The following is a 22,060-nucleotide window of genomic DNA, read 5'->3' as shown; positions in this document are numbered from 1 at the left end:
CTGAGACTTTAGACAAAATATTATAATTTAATAGAAAGAAAACAAGCGTGTCAGACTCACATGTGATATAATATATATAAAAAATTTCGATATATACAAAAAAAAAAAAAAGGGTAGCTAGCTTTATTAACTTTAACACATACACACTTTGAATATGTAGCTAAATTTGTAGAGATCCAAGTATGGCCGAATTGCCACATGCCTAGTGAGCCGCAAAAATTGACTTTGCATGCATTACCAAAAAATTATCTCCTCACCAGTTTGATAACAAGTGGACATAGTACTATATAAAAACAAGACATTAATTACGAGTAAAATAAATTCATGTTATTTACATTTTACCCCATATTTATCTTACTGGTTTTGGTGGTCACATCCAATAATAGAGTAAAATAAAGCCGTGTGGTCACTTCTAATAAAGATTGGTTTCTGTATTATTTGTCTGTTGTGGACTGCTCACTTGTGATTTCTTATATGTTAAAAATTGGGCATAATAATTTAAGTTTACTGATTACATGTTTTGTCCACTAGTTTCTCCAAGTCTAGACCGCTTTCCCAACTTGGATTCCTGCAGTCTCTCTGCTGAGTAGCTTTCAGCAGTGCACAGGTACCGAGAAGACTTTATTCAATGTTTTGGACATTGGACAGTCTAGATGCATATAATAATGTGTTCAGTTTTTTTTATTATTGTATTAGCCTTTATTTGACCATTCAAATCCCACCATAATAACAAAGTTTTCCTTCACTCGCATAATAAAAGGTTCAGTTTCTTTTATTATTGTATTACACGATCATAATAGAGAATGGGGTCACCTGCACAATAAAAGGTTCAGTTTTTTTTTATTATTGTATTAGCATTTATTTGACCATTCAAATCTCATTGTAATAATAGAGTTTTCCTTCACCATATACCATACAACTCACTGGGACCCACATAGAAGACTGTTCATCCACCATCCCACTTACTCTTATTTATTCTATAAATAACTAAAATTTTCTCCAATATTATCCCACTGCAATATGTTCAAAGTCCCCAGGAAATTTAGAGAAAAGTTGGAGTGTACCTTATACCCCATCTACACACATCATTTCAATATGTAAGAAGCTTCTAAATAAGAGATGAAGGAGACGTGGACGCCTGAAGAATTTCAATGCACAAAATGTTTCTGGCTTAACCATTTTCAAATTGGTAAAGTAAGATTTCCAACTATGTTACACATTTCTATTTCAATCCTAACGTCTGCTTTATACAGGCAAACTAATCGACCTATAGGGGTCACTAACAATTATGAAGGTTATTCAAGTAGATTTACTTTCCCACATTTGTTTAGCATCTAAACAAATAAACTTATATAAGGTGGCCTCGGCCACACCGCTTCCCAATCAGCACAAAAATTCACCTACCCGGCAAGCCTATAAGAATTAGTAGGTGGTGGTATAGGTTATCTTGGTGCTGAAATTGATTATCTTTATGAAGGCCGCGGAGTATCCGCATCTCATCAGTCTTGTAATTTCAATAATATGTTTAATATGCAACCTTTAGTATCAAATAAGGTAATCTTTATATGTAGTATTTTATTTTATTTTTGTAAAAGTATTTCTATTAAGCATTACCTCCATGTATTATCATATGAGAATGCAAATTAATAGTTGTAGATGTTTCTTTATCTATGGATAAGAGGTATAAAATGTTTGTAGAATGTAAACGTTTGTAATATTCAAAATTCCCAAAATAATGAATAAAAGTATATGGAGAACAAGATTTTTGAACTTTATTTTAGATGATATAATTTGTTAGATTTTTTCCAAAACCTACAAGAGGTTCGATACCCTGTATATATATATATATATATAGGCTGTCAATAGTCGGGGAAATGTCAGATACCCTTTATATTTCTTAAGCACTTCCTTAGCTACACGATTGCAACATATACAAATACACAGCTTTGATGATGGAATGGCACAAGTCCCGCCTCCGTATCATGCGAGACATCATACAGGTGCTATAATTAACTGTAATTGGAATATTAGCCACAATAAACAATTAAATTTCCAAACTAAAATCTTAGAGTACTCCCGTCCGGTGAGGTATATTACCAAAATCTGTAAAAAATAGTTAAAATCAAGAAAAATGGGTATCCATTGGATGATGTAATTTAAAAATATTTTTAGATAAAGCTACAATACAAAACTATATCGAATGCACACTATTCATCCTTCAACCCAATATTATAACATTAAAATATATAAGGATATTATTAATAGTTATAAAAAATGTTTGAAAATTTAATATTTAAATGATATAGAGAAAAAAAAAATCTGATGTATGGTACAATGTAAAATTCATAGGTAAAATAGAAAAATGTGTATCTTGTGGAGGTATCTTAAAGGATGAAGTAGAGCACCGGATCATAGTGCTCTTACATACTAACTTAACCAAAAATCTTTGTCTCACTTTATAATTAATCATATATTAAAGATTACTAAAGATATAAGTATGGATATAGAAACATGTGAAACTGCTCTCATGCACTGTTCATTAACAGTACGAGAGTTTTCAGTACATGGGTGTACATATTAGTAAGTTATTTTATATTTGTTATTCAGGCCCATGTGTGGTTGAAACACGTGTAAAAAAAAAAATCCATACACCATCCCATCAGTGCTACTAATATACTATACTTTCAATTAAGTATCACTACCTACATTATCTTCTAATAAACCACTGAAGAAAACACACAGATGAAGGTGGAAGCAGTATCCCCGAATCCACATTTCCCACTTGTTGTTTAACTTCTCCTCATTACACATTTCCTCATTACACTGTATGGAGTCGGACTCCTCCATCGATTCATGCAACAAGGAGGTGTTCCCAGAGGAACGAAGACTGCATCGGGGCTCGCCGGATCCAGAGGAGTTCGGACAAATGGACTTTAAAATTGCTCCGGATGATCCTGTGGAAAGTGTGAAGGACCTAATGCAGCAGCTCCATGAAAAGGATTTCCAACTGTCATTGGAGAGGACTATCCGCCGTAACCTGGAAAAAATCAACCTCAGTTTGAGGACAAAGATTGATGCTTTGGAGAAGAAGTTGCAGGAGAGGTCCTCCCACTTAAATATTCATACCGTTCAGGCCTCAATGGACTACAATGATGCCATATCCGACCAGGGGAAGGTAGCCGAGTCATCCTTCCCGGATAAAATGCATGACATGGGGTGCGTTAAAAATATTCGACAGGGAAACGTTCCACGTACTGGGGATCGACTTGTTCCAAGGCAGTAATTTAACAAAACTCCACAACTAACATCATATTGCTGGATGGTAGTAGGTTGGATGGCAATAGTGCAGTCCCAATTAGGTGCCGTATAAATGTAAAAAAATAAACTGATGGTAAGAAGTTATGGTCTTGTAAGTGGAACTATGATGTTTTTGATGCTTCTGTTCTTCATCCATGTAAACAGTATATGTAACGCCCCAAACTCCAGGGACTGTTACGGTGTGCCTTGTAAACAGTGCTAAACTCGCTAATCGAGTCATTTGGCCAAAATTGTGAACTAAGTAGGATTAGCGGTTTAGGGATTAAAAACTTTGGTTAAGATGTAACGTTTCACTAGAACGTTTAGTTTATACATTGGGATCCCGAAAATAAAGTTTCAGAGTTTATTACAGAAAATATTTACAACAGGCCGAACTAAGCGGCAAAACAGGGTTCAACCCTAGTTCCACTTTAAACCTCGGCCGTGGCGGACGAGCAGCTGCATATGTACACATCATCACCTAAGCTCTCCAACTCAAGGATGGTCTAGCTTCCTCTTGCCTTTACCTGCACCACGTAGCACCCGTGAGCCGAAGCCCAGCAAGAAAACACAATAAAGCGAGACATAGTCTCAACAACGATCATAATAACCATTCAGGACTATTAGTCCAAGCAAATGGGTGACAATAGCCAAAAGCCACAATAATGAGCATCGCTCCTTCTAGCCATGTGACGATAGGGTCACCAGGGCTTAACTGACAAGTGATTCTTTCGTAAGTTTGATTAGGGCAGGTGCATGGTGAATGGTCACCAACATAACCTTCCTCCCGACCCTAGAGTCATGCTATGGACAGCGTCCCTTGGCCATGTGACAAACAGTCACCGGGGTCATATACCTTGGCCATAAACATCTGGTCATAGACCAGGCAAGCGCTTATAGTTCTCATTGACCTTCCGGTCGGTCCAGCATTAATACCCCATATGAGTCATTCAATGCCGACCTCGATTAGATCTAATCTTTACTTGGCCCGGCGTTCACAACGCACTGCCACCTCTGACCCTTGGGTCGGTAAAACACGACCAGTGCTCAGCCCGTGGTGAACTTAACTAATAAGTCACAGCTTCACAGACGGATCTGACACTACTGTCGATTCTGACTAGTAAGCCAGCGCCATACACAAGTAAGCCATGCCACCAAACATATATCACATGTCCAATATCCATAAACATGGTATTTAGCATGCTTACTAACAGATACCAGTACAAATAGGACCATGCGCAACCAAAGAGGCTCAAGCTCTGAACAATATCATACTCAGTATATAAAGCATGTCCTAATCACGTGCTTCTTATGCATCATATGCAGTATATTCAACAATCCAACATGCACCAATAACAGCCATGCATGCCACGTTTAACAGTCAACCAACATGCATCAAGAATAGCCATGCATGTCACAAATACACAGGGTGCAGTTTTCTTACCTCAAAGTCGAGCTAGAACGGTTAGAGGAACGACCCTTGAGAATGATCAGCTTTTAATCCTTTAGCGGTCACCTAGTCATAACCAAATAATCTCCAATTAATGAAAATTACCAAAGATAGGGTCTTAACCTAAACCCCACCCTCGGGACCTCGAAACATGCCCACATAGTGAGTAGATTCGATCCCGGCCCTTAAGGATTGAAACCCCAAGCCAAAAGCCCTTAAAAACACCCAAAACAGGGTTCTGAAGGAGCAGGGTAGCGCTATAGCGCTGCCCTTCTAGCGCCCCAGCGCTCAAGACAGAATCACAAACCGCCCAACTGAGCCCTGTGTAGCGCTATAGCGCCCTCTGATGGGCGCTGTAGCGCTACCCCCAGACAGCACCACCCCTGAAACTTCCTTCTTCGACTTCCTCAATTCTAACTCGATTCCAATGCTTCCAAATCCCATTTTTGGTGCCAAAAGAACCCAAAAACCATCCCCACATGTCCTAGGGACCACAACCCCAAGAACCCTAGCCAAAACTCCAACCAATTCCCAAGTTTCCAACCCAAAAACCAGCTGAAACTTAACTAAGAAAACAGAGCAAAACCAAGAGTTCTAGTGGCTGATAACTCACCTTAATCTCAACAACACACCCTCTTCAATGGTGGAGCACAACCCTAGCTTGGTGAAGCTTGGCTCCTTGGCTTAATTCCTCAAACTGAGCTTGAAAATCCAAAGAGAAAAGAGGAAGAAAATCTATCGGGAGAGAAGGAAAATAAGCTCTATTTTTGTTACTCTTCTATAGCCTTAATGGCTGATATATATCTCTTAGGGTAAAAAGACCTAAATACCCTTAGGTCTAAAATAAAACCTTAGCAGCCACCAAGGGCAAAACCGTCCTTTCGCACCTATTTCATTAATCACAAATAACACCCTCCAATTCCCGCTATTCCCAATAACCTCAAACACCAATAAGCCATATCCCATTACCCTTTAATTCCCGGTAATGCTCTAACCATTAAATTCACCCCGAGACTCACCCCGAGCCCCGGACTTAAACCCGTTATGACTAGACCGAACACTTACATCTCATAATCGTCTCATGTCGATAGCTCGAACCAATCCACCTTATAATGTGGCTATATTAATTAATCACAATCATGCACCCAAAATATACAATTACGCCCACAGTGGCCAAATTACCAAATTACCCCCATAATTAACATATGAGCCCATATGCATGCATTCACCACCAAATAATAATATAATTTACGTAAACATGCATATAATCATGAAATACTATAATAAATCAATTATGGCCCTCCCGGCCTCCTAATCAAGGTCCTAAACCTTATTAGGAAATTTGGGGCATTACAATATACCCTTTAATATAATGAACTTTGATTCTGTCAAAAAAATGTTGGTAACTAAAGATTAAGTGAATGTAGAATAATATGGAGAAGTTGGTATTGATAATGATCTTCTCCTATGATTATTGGGATCCTATTTGTTGTTAAAAACTAATTTGAGTAATTGATGCAAAAATAATAGTTGGAACACACGTGAGTAAAACAGAATAAGTTGAACGACATTTAAGACTCCCATTGGCATGTCTCCTTATCGGTTGGTTTTTGGTAAGACTTGCCATTTATCGGTGGAATTAGAACATCTAGCATACTGGGCAATGCGAAGGTTGAATATGGATTGGAATGCAGCTGGGAAAAATAGGCTAATGCAATTGAATGAACTTGAAGAGTTTAGGAATGAAGCCTATGAGAATGCTAAGATTTACAAGGAACGTACCAAGAGATGGCATGATAAGAACTTGTCCCGAAAAGAATTTCAACCCGGTCAGCAGGTATTATTGTTCAATTCACGGTTAAAACTTTTTCCAGGAAAATTGAAATCGAGATGGTCGGGTCCGTACACAGTAGCAACAATGTTTGTGTATGGATCGTTGGAGTTAAAAAATCGAAATAATGAAACATTCAAGGTGAACGGTCAACGTGTGAAGCCATTTTTGGGTGGTCCTATTGATCAAGCCAAGTCAATTATTTTGTTGAAGCCTCTCTGAAGAGGAGGTCAGCGTCCGGCTAAATGACGTTGATGACAGCGCCATTGGGAGGCATCCCAAGTTCATTTAAGTTTTTTTTAGTTTTTACGAAATTTTCATTGAGACAATTTTTATTTTATTTATTAGTTTTTGGTTTATTTTATTTTTTTGTAAATATTATGGTTTTGTCATCGTCAAATACGTGTGAACAAAAAAGAGAGAAAAAAAATAAAAAAATAATAAAGAAAAAAAAATAAAAGAGGAAATTGTGGTTTCTAGAGCAATCCTGCGACCGCAGGAATCATCTTCTGCGGCCGCAGGATCAGAGAGTTGGGCAAAATGGACGTAATCCTGCGGCCGCAGAATTTTCATGTTGCGGCCGCAGGTCCAGAGCTGCACGCCAAATGAGTCATATTCTGCGACCGCAGGAATGGGGTCCTGCGGCCGCAGGAACCAGTATTTCTTTAAAAAAAAACAAAAAAAAATTAATAATAATAATAATAATATTAGTATCAGATTTGTTTTCTATCTTTTCAGCTTCATTGTCTCATTCTCCTTCTCTCCTTCTCTCATTCTTTCCTTCTTTCAAATTTTTTTTTCAAGAGGCAATATTTGGCCAACTCCAAGGTTTTGTAAGTATCACTCTCTTCTACTCATTTTCACTCTCTCTCCATTATCATCTACCATTGTAAGTCCCCTTCCTCTTTCTCCTTTTAAATTCTACATTGTGTTCTTAAGAAAATTTTTCATGCTAATCTCTTCAATCCGAAATTTTGTGTAGTGTTTGATAAATATATCTTATTTCTGGATTTTTAATATATTATTGAAATAATTTTGCATGTGAGTGGATTTGCATGTGGATTGAGAATCTTTGATTTTGCAATTGGGAAATTTTGACCTAATTTTGGGTCCGAATTTTTCTTTGTGATTTTATGAAATTGAACTGACATTGGTGAAATTGAGAACTATAGTTGCTTATTTTTATGTTCAATTTCATTGGGTCTTCAATTTATTTGGAGAATTTTGTCATTTTCTTATTATAAGGGGTAAATTTGGGGCTTTTGACATTTGAAGGAATTGATCATTGTTTGTGCTTGTTTTGAGTGGGGAATTTTATAAATTAAACATTGATATCACTTTTGCAATTGGTGCCCTTGAATAAATTGCTGGTGGAGTGTGCATTCTTTTGAGTAGTCCTGGTTCTTGAGTCATAATGTCTACCAGTAGAAAACGCCCTAACACAGGAAAATCTAAGAAACGTCAACCACCTCCCCCACTCATAGAGAATGAGGAACACCTAAATTTTGAGGATGTACCTAGGTTTGTCAACCCAATAGCCAATTCTAGGTACGTTCAAGATAAGGAGCGTAGCCTCATTCGAGAGAGAGGGTTTGCTACCAATTGGAAAGATGAGTTTATTGTCCCTGAGGAGTATACATCAGTGATTAGAGCCCATAAGTGGGAGGTTTTCTGTGCACCTCCAATTGCTGCTATTATCCCTATTGTTAGAGAATTTTATGCTAATGCTTTTCATCATGATTATACTTGGGAAGCAACTGTTAGGGGCAAAATTGTGAAATTTCACAAAAGTGATATAAATAAAATTTTCAAATTGCCTACCTTAGAACATGATGAATATATGGACTTACAGGATCAACTTTGTGAGGAGAGTACTTGGGACACTATCTTGCAAGCCTTAACCCCGTCAGGTACTGAATGGACCTTCAATGGCACTCATCGAGTGGGGTTTCCCTTCAACTTATTGACTAGGGAGAAAAGAGTGTGGTTGTATTTTATTTGTTCAAATCTGACACCCACCGAATCTTTTACCAATGTCACACCTAGTAAAGTCGTATTGCTGTATGCTGTTTTACACAAGAAATCCATAGATGTTGGCAACATTATTGCTTCTAATTTAAATGAGTGTTGTGCCACTGGTTATGTAGGGCTTTATTTTCCTAGCCTCATCACTAGTTTGTGTTTGCAAGCAGGGGTCCCCATTAATGACTTAGAGGAGAAATTGCCCCCTCTAGTTTATGATTTGGTTAAGATTAACAAGGTCAAAAAAATTTCAACTGATCCTAGTGCAGGTACTTCAAGGCAGGCTGCTCGTCCACCACCAAGACCTCAGAATCCCAACCAAAGGTTGGACGCTTTAGTGTCACAGTTTCAGCAGCACCACTTGTGGAGTGTCGGTGTGGCACAGAACCAATATGCCTACAACCAAGCTTTCGCCACTCATTTTGGCATAGACACAAGTGGATTTCCACCATTTCCACCACCACCTAATTTCGCATATCCTCCACCTGAGGGGGATGACGAGGCCGGTCCTTCAACCTGAGTCGAGTCAGGTAAGTTTCCTTTCCTTAGCTTTTATTTAAACATTGGGGACAATGTTTTTGATAAGTTTGGGGAAGGGGGATTTAGTTATTTGTGTTAATAGTTAGTTGAGTCAAGTAACTGTTTCGTTTGATGTTTTGTGTTTTGTTAAATTGTTAATTGTGTTGTGTGTTAGGGTGTCTAGAGAGTCTGTCGAATCAAGATAACAATGATTAGCCGATGAGAATAAGTGAATGACTTGTAATATAATTCGAGAAAAATATGCTTGATTGTAAAAACAATCTCTGTGCTTGGTTTGACCACTTCTTTGGATTACTTTAATTCATTGAATCACTGAATATTTGATCATGATTGGTAAATTCTTGCATTTAAATAAATTTACACTTGCTGAATTTTGAATGTGGAAAGAATGTATGAACAAATTCTAGAACTTGCTTGCTTAATATTTGAGGCGAAATCATAGACAAAATGCTTGTTTAGGAAAATGATTTAGGCGATTTTTTTGGAACGTTTGAGCCTTTCAAGCCATCCTTGATTAATTTATCCTTAGTTACCCTTTTCGAGCCTAAAAGTATAACTTTTTATTGTGAACCACTTTTTTTGAGCCTAATTGAACACTTAATTATTTTTTTTCATTCCCTTGATCTATACCATGAGCATATAAACATATAAATGGGGATTGAATTGTAATGGGTGTTATTGTTTGATTTGGTTGTCACAATAGAAAAATAAAAGATTGACAGGAAAATTCAGAAAAAAAAACATTGAAAATAAATTACACTTCTTATGTTTGTTCACATTGAAAGACATAAGTTTGGGGAAGTGTAGTTGAAAAAAAAAAAGATACAATTAGTGTGAATTCTTCTCAATCTTGGAAAATAAAGGGTAGGTGCAGGTTGTTTGGATTACAAAGTGGATATCCGGTGTGGTTTGTTTGGATTATATGCTTATGGTATATATGAGCCTAAATGACTATTTTATCTACCGGTACCTAAGCCTCTCAATACAAGCTTTAAAAGACCTCTTGATTCTTGAACATGCATTGATTTTTATTAGTGGAGAATAATAAGTTAGCAAGCATATGGAAATTTGGGATTTGATGGATTGATGGTGAGAGTTCAGCATGTGTAAATTATTTTAAATATTATTTATTTACTGTTCATGATTGAATAGACAAACAGACCAATGGGTTAAGGTAAGTTGAAGAAGTGGTTGGATTGAAAATCTGGATTACTTGTCAGTTATTGTTCGAAAATTATATATGCTTGTCATTCATTAATTTTGAGGCTTTAAAAATTGTGGGTATCTTGATTCACTTGTTTAGTGTTTTTGTTTGTTTGTTTAGTTTTTCTTAAGTTTTGTTTTCTTTGCTCGATGGCGAGCAAATGTTAAGTTTGGGGAAGTTTGATAAATGAGTTTTAGACTCATTTATCTATGTGTTTTTCAGGTAAAGTATTAGGTGTTTTGATTTGTTTTGTTCTATTTTACATTTGTTTTTGTATGTTTTCAGGTGTCGAAGGACTTAGGTGACTTAGGTGTGGAAACATGGTGGAAAAATCGACAAAATGACAAAAAGTGGTGGAAAATGTGTTTCAGAGTACTTCATGCGACCGCAGGAAGTGTGTCTTGCGACCGCAGCTTCAGAGGACTTTTCCATTTATAGAGCATTTCTGCGACCGCAGGAATAGTGTCCTGCGATCGCAGGATGTGTCTGAAAAGGAGAAAAACGCAGATTTACTCTTGGATATCTGAACTGAGAGAGGAGGCTAAGGAGGCTGTGGATTGATCATCTACTTTTTTTTTTCTTTTCTTTTTAATTTTAGTTTATGTTAATTTCATGTTTATGGATTTCTTAATGATAAAGATGAACTAAATTTCTGTTTAGGTTTTCTAATTGACTCTCTTGAAACTCTATTATGATTTAATGCATTTATTTATTTCTTCTCCATCTGAAATCTATTCCGTTTGTGTTTATTGTTTATGTAATTGATTGATCACCTTTTACATATGAATTATGAATTTGAATCAAAATCTGAAAAGTGAGATTTGAATATGCTAAAATTGAATAGACACATATTTCAATTTACAACGAGAGTATCAAATTGGTTTATGTGATTTATGGTTGTATTCATTGCTTCCTATTGTTTGAATTGACCATAGAAATATAGGGGGTTCACATTAGGTCCAGTTTTCTCTTTCTTAATTCGAATAGTTAACCTTTTTGTATGCCTATCATTTCAGCGAGAAGAATTTCATTAATAATTAAATTAAAGAATAATAGAGTGGATAGTTGAGAAGATTAGGATTCCTAATTGTTTTACAGTGAATTTAATCCTTGTTCTTGTTATTATTTAATTTCTGCAATTTTTATTTATTTCTGTCTTTTTGTTTTCAAAATTCACAAATCCTGTTTTTATTAGTCAAATAGAAACTAAAAATTAATTATTTGGTAATTATAAATCAGTCTTCGTGGGACGATACTCATTCTTATCGAGATTTATTACAAATTGCGATTACGTATACTTGCGTAGCTTCATTTTCGCAACAGTTTTCAGGTTAAGTGTTAGGGGTTTAGTTTTGTTTTGTTCTATTTTACGCTTGTTTTTATGTGTTTCAGGTGTCCAAGGGATTAGGTGACTTAGGTGTGGAAGCATGATGGAAATAATGACAAAAGAACAAAAGTTGGGGGAAAACGGTGTTTCAGGCTACTATCTGCGCCTGCAGTAAAAGGATTTTGTGGCCTAGACTGGGAGAAAAGGAGGCACTTTTGCAGACCTGGACTGAGAGAAGAGGAGTGGGATCATATTTTGGAGAAGAATTGTTATCAATATGAATATTTTGGAGTGGGATTATATTTACTTTATGATTAATTTTTTGTTTATGGATTTCTTAATGATGAACAACTACATTCTGTATTAGGGATTTTAATTGAATCACTGGAAACTATTTTACGAATTAAAGCAAAGTTTTATTTTATTTATTCCTCTATTCAAATCTTCTCAGTTTATGTTTCTTGTTTGAGAATTGATTGGCCATCAAATTTCATAACCTACACGATTTTTAATCAAAACTTACAAAGTGAGATTTGGATATGCTATAATTAACTGGACATAAAATTGATCATTCAACTTTCCGTATATGATTATTTATGTGGTTCTTCAATTATTGTTCTTATTGCCTCCTAATGCTGAATTTCTCATAGAAATATAGAAAATGATTCATAAGGTTGAGTTTTATATTTCGTAACTTGAATATAAATAGATTTTGTTAACTTGCCATCTTAATAAGAATAAAGAATAGAACAAGCATCGATGAATATTAGAGTGGATAGTGGATGAGATTGAATTCCCTAATTTATTTTTCTATTAAATTAATTTCTTGAAGTGTTTCTGTTAGTGTTTTCAATTTATGGTTCTGAGTTTCAATTGTAATTATTTTGTTCATGCAGTAAATTTTCCATTTTACAAATCAAACATTCCATTAACCAAATAGAAATTATAAATTAATTTTCTGGTAATTGCTAAATCAGTCTGTGTGGATGATACCCGAATTTACCGGTTTTATTACGAATTGCGATTACGTATACTTGCGTAACACAAAAACCTCGCAACATTTTCATTTTGTGCTTATTCCCTTTCAAACAAAGATTTAATATGACAGCTGTGATATTTCACATAGGAACCAAATTGAGGTCATTTTCTATGTTCTCCATTCAAGTTGGACAACTAACATTACAAATTTGTCAGGGACAACATGCACACAAGTTAAAATCTCTACAAATGTTAGTCTGTACAACTAAAAAATATCTTCACATGACTGTCCACCATCCATATATTGTGTTATGTGTTAGAAATAAATATTCAACCGACTTGTAAAAATTTGAAGTAGAGAAAGAGCAAAATGGCCCGGTATCGGTCCCAAAAGATGAAGTACTTGTGCAACCAATTCCATCCTATACAGGCGGTCCCAAAAAATAACAACTGTCAAACACTCCCCTGTAAATGCACTTAAAATAACTTCCTATTTAATCCTCCCTTCATTCCCTGGTTCTTCGTCTTATTCCACACATCGAAACCAAGCTGAACTTTGCCCCAAATTTTGTTGTGCGTAGAAGTCACCAGCCCAAGAGCAATGCGAATCCTCTCATTCGCAGAATTAAACTAAAATGAAAATCATTCAATACATATTATAACTCAGTACATCCATATTAAGAAAACTTTTGTAATTAAGGACAAACAAGATTAAAAATTTATTTAACATACCCCTCTTCGACATATATAAAAGACACTTACAACGGAGTGTTTGAAATAGACCTCGTGACGACCCTCAATCCGGTCAATGACGTGGATGCCACAGTCATATCCATTTGATTGTTGAAGAACTCCAACATTTGTTTGAACCTGAAAACGGGTGAATGAAAAAGAAGGCCCCATTTTGTCGGCTATTTGGTCAGCAAGTAAGTAATCAAGCTTCTCCATCTGAAGATCAATTAACAAAATCATCAACTTCTAAATTCATGAATATATTACACTCCCACCTTAACTAGTTCTCTTCCAAATTTAACAATAAAATATTTCATTAAAATACCATTCTTATTTTGCAACTATTAACTTAATCCCACATCAAAATCTAAGTTACACTTACCACCATTTTCACAAGAGCACTTCCAGTTGACGACCCATGTTTGTCCAACATCGAGTCACATATTTCTACAATACCATCACCGATGTGTACTATAAAAAGCAACCAGTGTTCTATTTTGTCATTGTGGATTGGAATAAAAATCTGCAACTCAGAAACATAACATTACTAATATTTAATATTAGTGCACAAGAGAACAGTACAAAGTTTGTAAGGGGAACATACATGCTGACATTTCTTCAAATCACCAAAGTAAAACTTCCGCGCAGAATCATCACGACCATTGTCTGGGAATAAACTGTCAATGCTAATTCCAGCTACCTGTGTTGTGATATAGTCGAATTTAGTATTTATCGGGCCCAAACAACCAAACTAACCAATGAATAGACCAACCTACTGTCAATCTTGTATTCAAATACCAAGCTCTTCCGTCTTCTGCTGACACTAGCAGAGCTGCACGTGTGTTCACCTCGCAAACAACATTCAACACCTACATAAGTAAAATAATATCAAAATAAATTATTAAACCAAAAAACATAACATACTTGAATTAAACATTCATGTGCTCCAACTGTTTCTCAAATCTAATTCTCTACTACTAAATGCATATTCAATTTTATGCATGAGCCCGACTTTATACAAACAGATGCAAAATTAGTTTATTATAATATTTCAACAAATTAAAAAGGTTAAGTGTTAAACCTCACCTCACCCATCACCTTCTTACCCGGACCCAAGCTTCTAATCAAATCTCTATTGAGGAAATTAAAATCCGTCTCCACCAATATTTCACTGCATACAATCAAATTATTTGCTACTTACAATAATTTAGATATATAAACTGTCATTTATTCTCTATAATTATATAAATTTGACTCAAACGAACTTACTCAGGTACAACTGGGTCAAAAATAAATTCAACCAGTGACGCAATATCAGGATCGTCAAGTATCGGGGTACTTGCATTAAATGGACCAGTCATTTTCATCTGAACATCACCCTTTAATAGTGCAGAGCTAAGTGGCAATGACTGAGAACTACTCTCACCCTGCATATACATAATATTCGGTACTAAAGACAATAATATTGAACAATTAAAAAAAAATTAATATCATCGTTACCTTTCCAATATGGGAACTACCACCTAATGCACCTGCCCGACGATGGCTTGTTCCCTTAATGTATGTAAATAATGTCATCGGCTTTATCGTACCTACTCTAGCCTTCTGCATTATCCACAATCAAATATAAATATGTCTTCAAAATAATGCTTTTGTATATACAACAGAAATATAAGAACATTCAAATTCAAATTACTTACTTTCATCGACATCTCACGCTGCAGTAGAGTTTATCCAAATTGGGATGACATCTTAAAAACTTTATCGTCAAATTTTCCCCTCTTCATTCCCCCACAACTACCCTCCGTCTTATGTATAACCTTTTCATTTTTCTTACATAAATTAGTAGAACTTACAGAACCAAATTTAATACCACTCAAACCAGAAGAAGAAGTGGGGTGATTCAACTCCCCGGATTGACTTTTACGCTTCGGTACTTCACCACCATGGATATCTCCAACCTTAGTTTCATACTTATTACCCCCTTCGACGAAACGAACTCGCTGGATATCCAAATCAACCCCTTTCCCTTCATCATAAATCATTTGGTTCACGAGTTTCGCATCATCACAATTGCTGCCAAATCTTGTAACCATTTCACATTCATACATTCTTCGCTCATCGTCTCTACGTTTCCTAAGATCAATTAATGTCTGCAAATCACCCATTATAATCCGTACACTATCCTTCACCTCCCGATACTCATTCCGTAGGCTTTCCACAGAGTTTAATATGCGATTAAGAAATAACTCTTCCATACTAAGTCTCCTGAATTTTATCAACTTAAATTTCAACTTTCCTTTATCAATTATGTCATCAAAACATAACAAAATCAATAACCACTAATATATAACATTTTTATAGTTTTAGACTTTCAAAGAACAACATCTCAACCATTCGATATCAGTTTTACCTCCAAAACTCTATGATACTCACCTTCACTAAATCTATGAATTTCCCAAGAGAAGTTAGATTAATAAACACAAGTTAATGGAAAACTGACACAGTAACAAACATGACAGAAAATCCATTTAGATTAAATTGTCCTGATATGAATGAAAATGGGAAAGAACGAACATCTAAAGTTTCACCTCATATTAATAATACTTAAAACTGCAATAGACACATGGTCCCTTAAAAATGAACAAAAACAGAAACTTAATTATGCAAAACGTTGAACCATTGGGCAAACAAACACATGTTAATTCTCAGTTTCTCTGTACCATAAGCCTCTCTCGCTCTCTCTCTATATATATAAATTCTCCTGATAAGTTCCACAAATCCTAAGCTATACTGTAAGTAACACACTTGCAAGCAAGAAAACTCAACTCAAATAGAAATAAAACCAAGAACAAAACAAACCCATACGGCAAAGTAATTTTTTTTTGCATGTATAACACAAAAGGTCCACACTTTGCAGGAAAAAAATCATAGACATTATTAAGGTGACAGAGTGACACTTTGCAGTGGGAATACCTTGTTTTCTTTGCCTCCCTCAACGAAAACCGGAAAAATTCTCTCTTCTCTCAATACCTGTATAGCTCAAGCTGAGAAGAAGAAAATATGGGTCAATAGAAAATATGTAGGTATCCAAAAGACCAAAGCACATTTTCTTATTAATAAACGAAATAAAATAAAAATAGATCGAAAAGAGATTCCAAGGCAATAATCATGACAAACCAACCACCCTTAATCCTCTGATCGAAAAGAGTGAGTAGACTGTAGAGTGCGCCACTGTATTAGGTCTGTTTTTATGTTTATATAATATACAAAAGCACACGAGTTCATCATTTCTAATCCTTGTCCATTTCTCTCACTTTTTTCCCTTGTTTTGTTTTCCTCTTATTAGAAATAAAACACATATATTTCAGAAACTAATATATATAATATACATATCAGAAACTAAATCATATCATTTCATTTGCTATAAATCAAATAAACTATGGAATACCTTGTTTTCAAGTTGAGAAGAAGAAATGGGAGAAGGAGACCAAACCCATTTCTCCAGAGAATGAAACAAAATCACTGGAAATGATCTCACGGCTGAACTTTGAAAAAACAAAGTTCAGTGAAGAAGAAAGGATAACAGGGATGGAACCACACCCACTTGCAAACAAAGTTCCATTACGTGTAGCATATATATCAAAGTAAAAAAAGGAGAGAGATAGATACAATGACTAACTGATACACAAATTGACTAATATCTGACAAAAATATTTATATGCTTCTTCATCTCGTGGTGTATACCACTTATAATAAATACTATTTGTACTTTTGTCGTCATGTAAACTCTTTTTAAATGTTAAACCCATCTAATAAAAACAGCCTACAAATCTGACTATAATAAACTAAATATAATAATACAAAACGGTAATGATAACAATAATAATAATAAACTAATACAAACAGCCTACAATTAATATATAATAATAAAACTCTTACTAAAATCTGACGTAATGATAACAATAATAATAATAAATTAATATATATATTAAACAATACTTAAAATAAACTAATATATATATTAAACAATACTTAAAACCGTAGGTGCGGGCGTTCCGTACGCCCGCACCAAAGAAACCCCCAATGATTATATTCCTTTCATGTTAATTATCTAAAAGAATTTATAAATTTATAAAAGATAAAACTTAGATAATTTTTTTAAGTTGTTCTCGATTAATTATTTTATAGAGCTTTTTTTATTTTAAAAAAAATTGTGTTATAAGATATCAAAATTATTTAAATATAATATTTAAAATTTTAAAATTATTTTAGATAATTAATAAGAGAATAATATGATTTTTTAATATAGAAAATATGAGTATTTTAAAGGAACTTTTATTCTGACAGGAGTGCAACAAATGAACATAGTTAAACAAAACGGAGACAAAGTAATATATGTCCATTTTTTCCATATAAATCTCAATTAGTGAGTATCCATGTTACCCTTTTAACATTTAATAATAGTAATAAAAACAACAACAAACGTTATTAGATCAGAAGCCATAAAATTTGTTTCAAGGCATTTGAGCTTCAGATAAAGTGATTAAAACATATAAAACAAGTTAAAAGGAAAAAAAAAATAGCAGTAACCATGCCAGGACTAGAAAAAGAAAATTATGGATTGCCATGTATGGAAGGAGCCTTAAGTTCATTGTTTGTAAGTTCCTGTAACTATCAGAACTCATGGGTTTCGGAATATTTACAACCACATTGAGAAACAGCATAAAACATATATTGGCTATTCTCCTAAAGCATTCCGAAGTCTTTAAAACAAAGCTTAACAACATACAACACCCAGAGAAGTGATCACATCTGAGCAACCAAATTTTCTGGCTCTGTTGCAGTTTCAGAAAGATTGCCCCGAGTCCACCTTACCAACATCTCCAGTGCAGCCTTCGGCTGGTCCATGGGAACCATATGGCCTGCGTCATGTACCTGTTTGATTTTTCATAATCCAAGCAACTATGTCAGCTTCGACCACAATTGGTTTTAAAATATAAGTAAAAACAAATGTGTTCGCAACGATGTGAGTGCGTGTGTGTTAGTGCGTGAGCGGATGAGAGTGAAATAGACCTTGAGGAAACTGAGAGGTCCGTGACTTTTTAGAACTCCAGCTTCAGATCCATCAACTAAGAAAGGAACTTCAGAAGAAGCCCCAAACTCTTTCTGACCAGACCACTCCATTGCATGAACCCATCTTGAATTCCCTGTTCGTATCAATTTATAAAATATAAAGGGTAATTGTCACATTTCTTGAGAAGAAAAGTTTCCTATAATGATTTCATCAATGTCTCGTACTATGATAAAATGGAATCCAAAATCTTACCAAGCCAGTTGCAGATAAGATCATATTCTCCAGCGTATATAAGCAACTTCACTCCATCATCAAGAAGAGCAGGAATACCAACTTCGAGATTCCTCATCCAGTCCAACAACATGGCCTCATAAACAGTTCGACTACATGACACAAATTCTATTTCCCCAACTCCAAGTGCATCTCTCACAGGTTTCTGGTTCAAGAATTTCTCCATATTTGAGAAGTCATAGCAAAGACTTCCCACACATTTCTTCCTGATGTCATAGTACTGCAGAGTGGAGGAAAGAGTAAGTTTTAATCAAGCTTCACATTTAGTTCTTTAAAATACCTATTCTCTTTAGAGATTAAAATGAATAATAATTTCTAAACTTAAATCAGTGAGAGAAATACAACTGACATATGTTAGAAATTTACTAACTATGCACTTGTGAGTCAGATATTAAGTAGACTAGACAAGAAATGAATTTCTTACATTTATATTTCCAGCGCGTGCTAGGATGCTACTGAAGACGAGATTGCAGACAAAATAAGAAGCCATGCAAGCGACTGTACCATCAGTGCCTAAAGTATTCAAATAATACAAATATATCAACAAATTCTAACCAGCAGATATCAATAACTTGAGTATGTAGAGGATAGAAAAGAAACAAAAGAAAGACTGTTCTCCGGTGGCCTACCACAAAGCTTTATTGCGAGCTCACAAGGTTGAACCAACAAGTTGATATGATTATAATCGGACTTCGTTATTATGCTGTTGTCCAATGCATAATCTGTGTAAGCCTTGTACTGAATTGCAGGATCTGTAAGTCCATTGCCAATGGCAAATCCCTGTCAATCATTTTTCACCCATTAAAACATTTCTTCAGAAGAAAAAATAAGAACATAAATTATACATCAAAACCACAAGGTTAGAAACATTAGCGATACCTTTAAATTTATATGTATTCCTTCATTAACTTTGTTTCCTCGGTGGACTCGAGCAGCAAAAGCAGGTATGTAGTGCCCAGCATATGATTCTCCAGTAATGTAGAAGTCATTTTCTGCTAAATGAGGATGCTCAGCAAAGAATGCCTGAAACATTACAAAAAAGCATGCTAGGCAATATCAGTATTCTCACATAAACATGTTTGAACTTTTATCATTTTAGAGCAATGGCTTTCCTTCTCACATCTCACTGTGAAAGGATGAAAAATTTTCAATACAGATTTTGGAATAACAATCCATTGTATTTTTTTTTTATTATTATGCGTGATCATTTAAAAACTACTGACCAATTATAAATGGATCATGAAATTTGAGAAACTTCACATAATTATATATATAAGCTGAAACTGGAAGGGTTAGAAAATGCACCTGTAAGAAGTCATACAGGTCATTACTGACTCCTTCTTCATTGTGACGAATATCACGTCTATCAGAACTGTAACTAAATCCAGTCCCAGTAGGTTGGTCAACATACAGAAGATTGGATGCCTGAAAAATCCAAACAACTGACATGATAAACCCTCTTGGAAACAAATAGAGTAATACCAAATACATTACGGTAAAGTAAAAATGAAACAAGACTAATACAAGACGCAAAACTCTATGGCTATGCAACTTTACCATAATATATATATATTAAGGCCAACAGGCAAAAAAACATACAATTATGGCAAAAGCAAATCACAGTACCGTGCACTAGATCGCTTAAAATAATCCAAATTACAATGCATACATAAAGAAAGGAAACAAAAGAACAAAAGGGGGAGAAAAAAGACCTTATCCCAACCATATGGGTTCCAAACAAGAGACAAGTTGTCCGCAATATTGAAAGGACCATTTTCATAAAACACAGCCAACTCACTGCTGCACCCTGGACCTCCTGTTAGCCAGATTACAACAGGATCCTTCTTGCTGCTGCGTGACTCGAAGTAAAGGTAGAACATCCTAGTACAGATACAGTAGTTGCAACAGTAAAAATAAATTATTAAAAGAAAAGCAAGAGAACACTGAAGTCAACAGTATACGATAATACACATACATATGGTATAAAGAAAAAAGCCAGGGTTCAAACTAGCGACTGTTGATTGTGAATTTAGCCATAATTGGTAGGTACATTTTACTTAAGCTCTGACAAAACCCAATACATACAACTCTCATCTAAGTCATCATCTCTCTAACCGTGCTTCCGTGAAAAATGAAGCTCAAGTTCAAATTGACATCAACAACCCTAAAATCCATCCAACTAAACCACCCAAACCTTTCCTTTCAAAACTACATCACAATAGTAGGTGAAGACTCAATCTTCATCAAACCCTAACATGCATATAAAAGTGATCGAGTCCGGTTCAATTGAAGAGAAAACAAAAATAATCGGTCAAAGTTATCTCTGCACCTATCAATAGGGGAACAAAAAGCATACCTAGCATCATAAGAATGTTCAATCTTATAGTAACCGGCATGGTGGCCGAGGTCCTCGACGGAGACACCAGAATCATCGAGGTTGGGCATCCTGAAGCTCTTCTCGACGAGCTTCTTTGACTGATCAAGCGAATCAGTGCCGTCGATGATGTTGACATCGTGTTTGGGGAACAGATTGAGGTCCCTGATGAGCTTCTGAGCCTGTCCAGACGGGAAGCTGGACTTGGCGAAACCCATTCCATCGTTGAAGCTGGCCGAAGACAGAGGAGAGATAATCAGTAGCAGAACAGAGAGGAAGGAGAGAGAAATCGAACGCTCCATTTTCGTTTTCGTAACTTCCAAGTTTAGAGAGAGAAACTTGAAACAGAGATAGAATCAACACCCGAAGAAAGATATTTAATATAGAAAGAGAAGGAACAGGTGGCAGCACCTAACGGTCTGTGAGAGGCAAAGGTAACTGTTAGCTCTGTAAAATGACGGAGAGTGAAGACGATGATGATGCAATAATCAGCTGCAACCAGTTGTACAAGAAGAAGACATCTCTACCGTCATTCTCCTAATCCTGATATATTTTAATGGCATGATCTACGTTGGATGATCGTGGCCGTTGGATTTGGGTGACGTGTTGTAGGCGATTGGGGCCCAGAAATGGGGGTGCTCGTGAAACGTGGTCGTCGTTTGTAGTTATATAGCGGGAAGCAGAAACCGTTTAGCGCATTTTAAAAGCAAGCAATATAAAGGAAACTGCCTTGAAAGTAAGCGGAGAAAAAAAGAATAATAATAATAATAATAAATTGAAAGGGTAGGGCTGGGCTGGGATTACGTGTGATGATACTCACCGTTACAAAACTCGTGGTGCCGATAGAAAGTTGTGATGTTGAGGACAAAGATGGAATGTGTGGGATCTGAGTTGGTGTTAATCTGTTATCGGCCACATCGGATTACGCAGCATCTTA

General features: G+C 35.5%; 2 protein-coding genes and 1 long non-coding RNA gene across 4 annotated transcripts; 1 reads left to right on the top strand and 2 right to left on the bottom strand.

Moving 5' to 3' along the window:
* The first annotated feature begins 6,335 nt into the window (after positions 1 to 6,335).
* Positions 6,336 to 6,800, top strand: LOC133795686 (uncharacterized). Its single transcript, XM_062233144.1, has one exon. It carries the CDS (start codon positions 6,336 to 6,338, stop codon positions 6,798 to 6,800), a length of 465 nt encoding a protein of 154 aa, XP_062089128.1.
* Positions 6,801 to 13,470: 6,670 nt separating this feature from the next.
* On the bottom strand, positions 13,471 to 14,568 carry LOC133793913 (uncharacterized). Of its 2 annotated transcripts, XR_009875023.1 has the most exons (5): positions 14,468 to 14,568; positions 14,154 to 14,250; positions 13,986 to 14,081; positions 13,764 to 13,904; positions 13,471 to 13,597 (listed from the first exon to the last, which is right to left on the bottom strand). It is a non-coding gene; the product is annotated as an uncharacterized LOC133793913 (long non-coding RNA). The 2 variants fall into 2 exon arrangements; XR_009875022.1 differs by having other exon boundaries at positions 13,986 to 14,250.
* A 3,417-nt stretch (positions 14,569 to 17,985) lies between these two features.
* Positions 17,986 to 21,644, bottom strand: LOC133797906 (serine carboxypeptidase-like). The gene is made up of 9 exons (XM_062236009.1): positions 21,106 to 21,644; positions 20,462 to 20,630; positions 20,055 to 20,174; positions 19,629 to 19,772; positions 19,379 to 19,529; positions 19,174 to 19,262; positions 18,711 to 18,969; positions 18,458 to 18,591; positions 17,986 to 18,319 (listed from the first exon to the last, which is right to left on the bottom strand). Exons 1-9 carry the CDS (start codon positions 21,423 to 21,425, stop codon positions 18,191 to 18,193), a joined length of 1,515 nt encoding a protein of 504 aa, XP_062091993.1. The 5' UTR covers positions 21,426 to 21,644; the 3' UTR covers positions 17,986 to 18,190.
* Between the last annotated feature and the right edge of the window lie 416 nt (positions 21,645 to 22,060).

The sequence above is a fragment of the Humulus lupulus genome, chromosome 8, assembly GCF_963169125.1.
Source record: "Humulus lupulus chromosome 8, drHumLupu1.1, whole genome shotgun sequence".
Lineage (NCBI taxonomy): Eukaryota > Viridiplantae > Streptophyta > Magnoliopsida > Rosales > Cannabaceae > Humulus > Humulus lupulus.
This window is presented reverse-complemented; position numbering and strand designations above follow the sequence as displayed.

Coding starts and splice junctions, on each gene's coding strand:
- LOC133795686 (XM_062233144.1), top strand. CDS start 6,336: ATGTCTCCTTATCGGTTGGTTTTTGGTAAGACTTGCCATTTATCGGTG.
- LOC133797906 (XM_062236009.1), bottom strand. CDS start 21,425: ATGGAGCGTTCGATTTCTCTCTCCTTCCTCTCTGTTCTGCTACTGATT. Junction 20,175..20,461: donor ACCCATATGGTTGGGATAAG/GTCTTTTTTCTC, acceptor TGGATTTTTCAG/GCATCCAATCTTCTGTATGT. Junction 19,773..20,054: donor ACCTGTATGACTTCTTACAG/GTGCATTTTCTA, acceptor GTAATGTTTCAG/GCATTCTTTGCTGAGCATCC.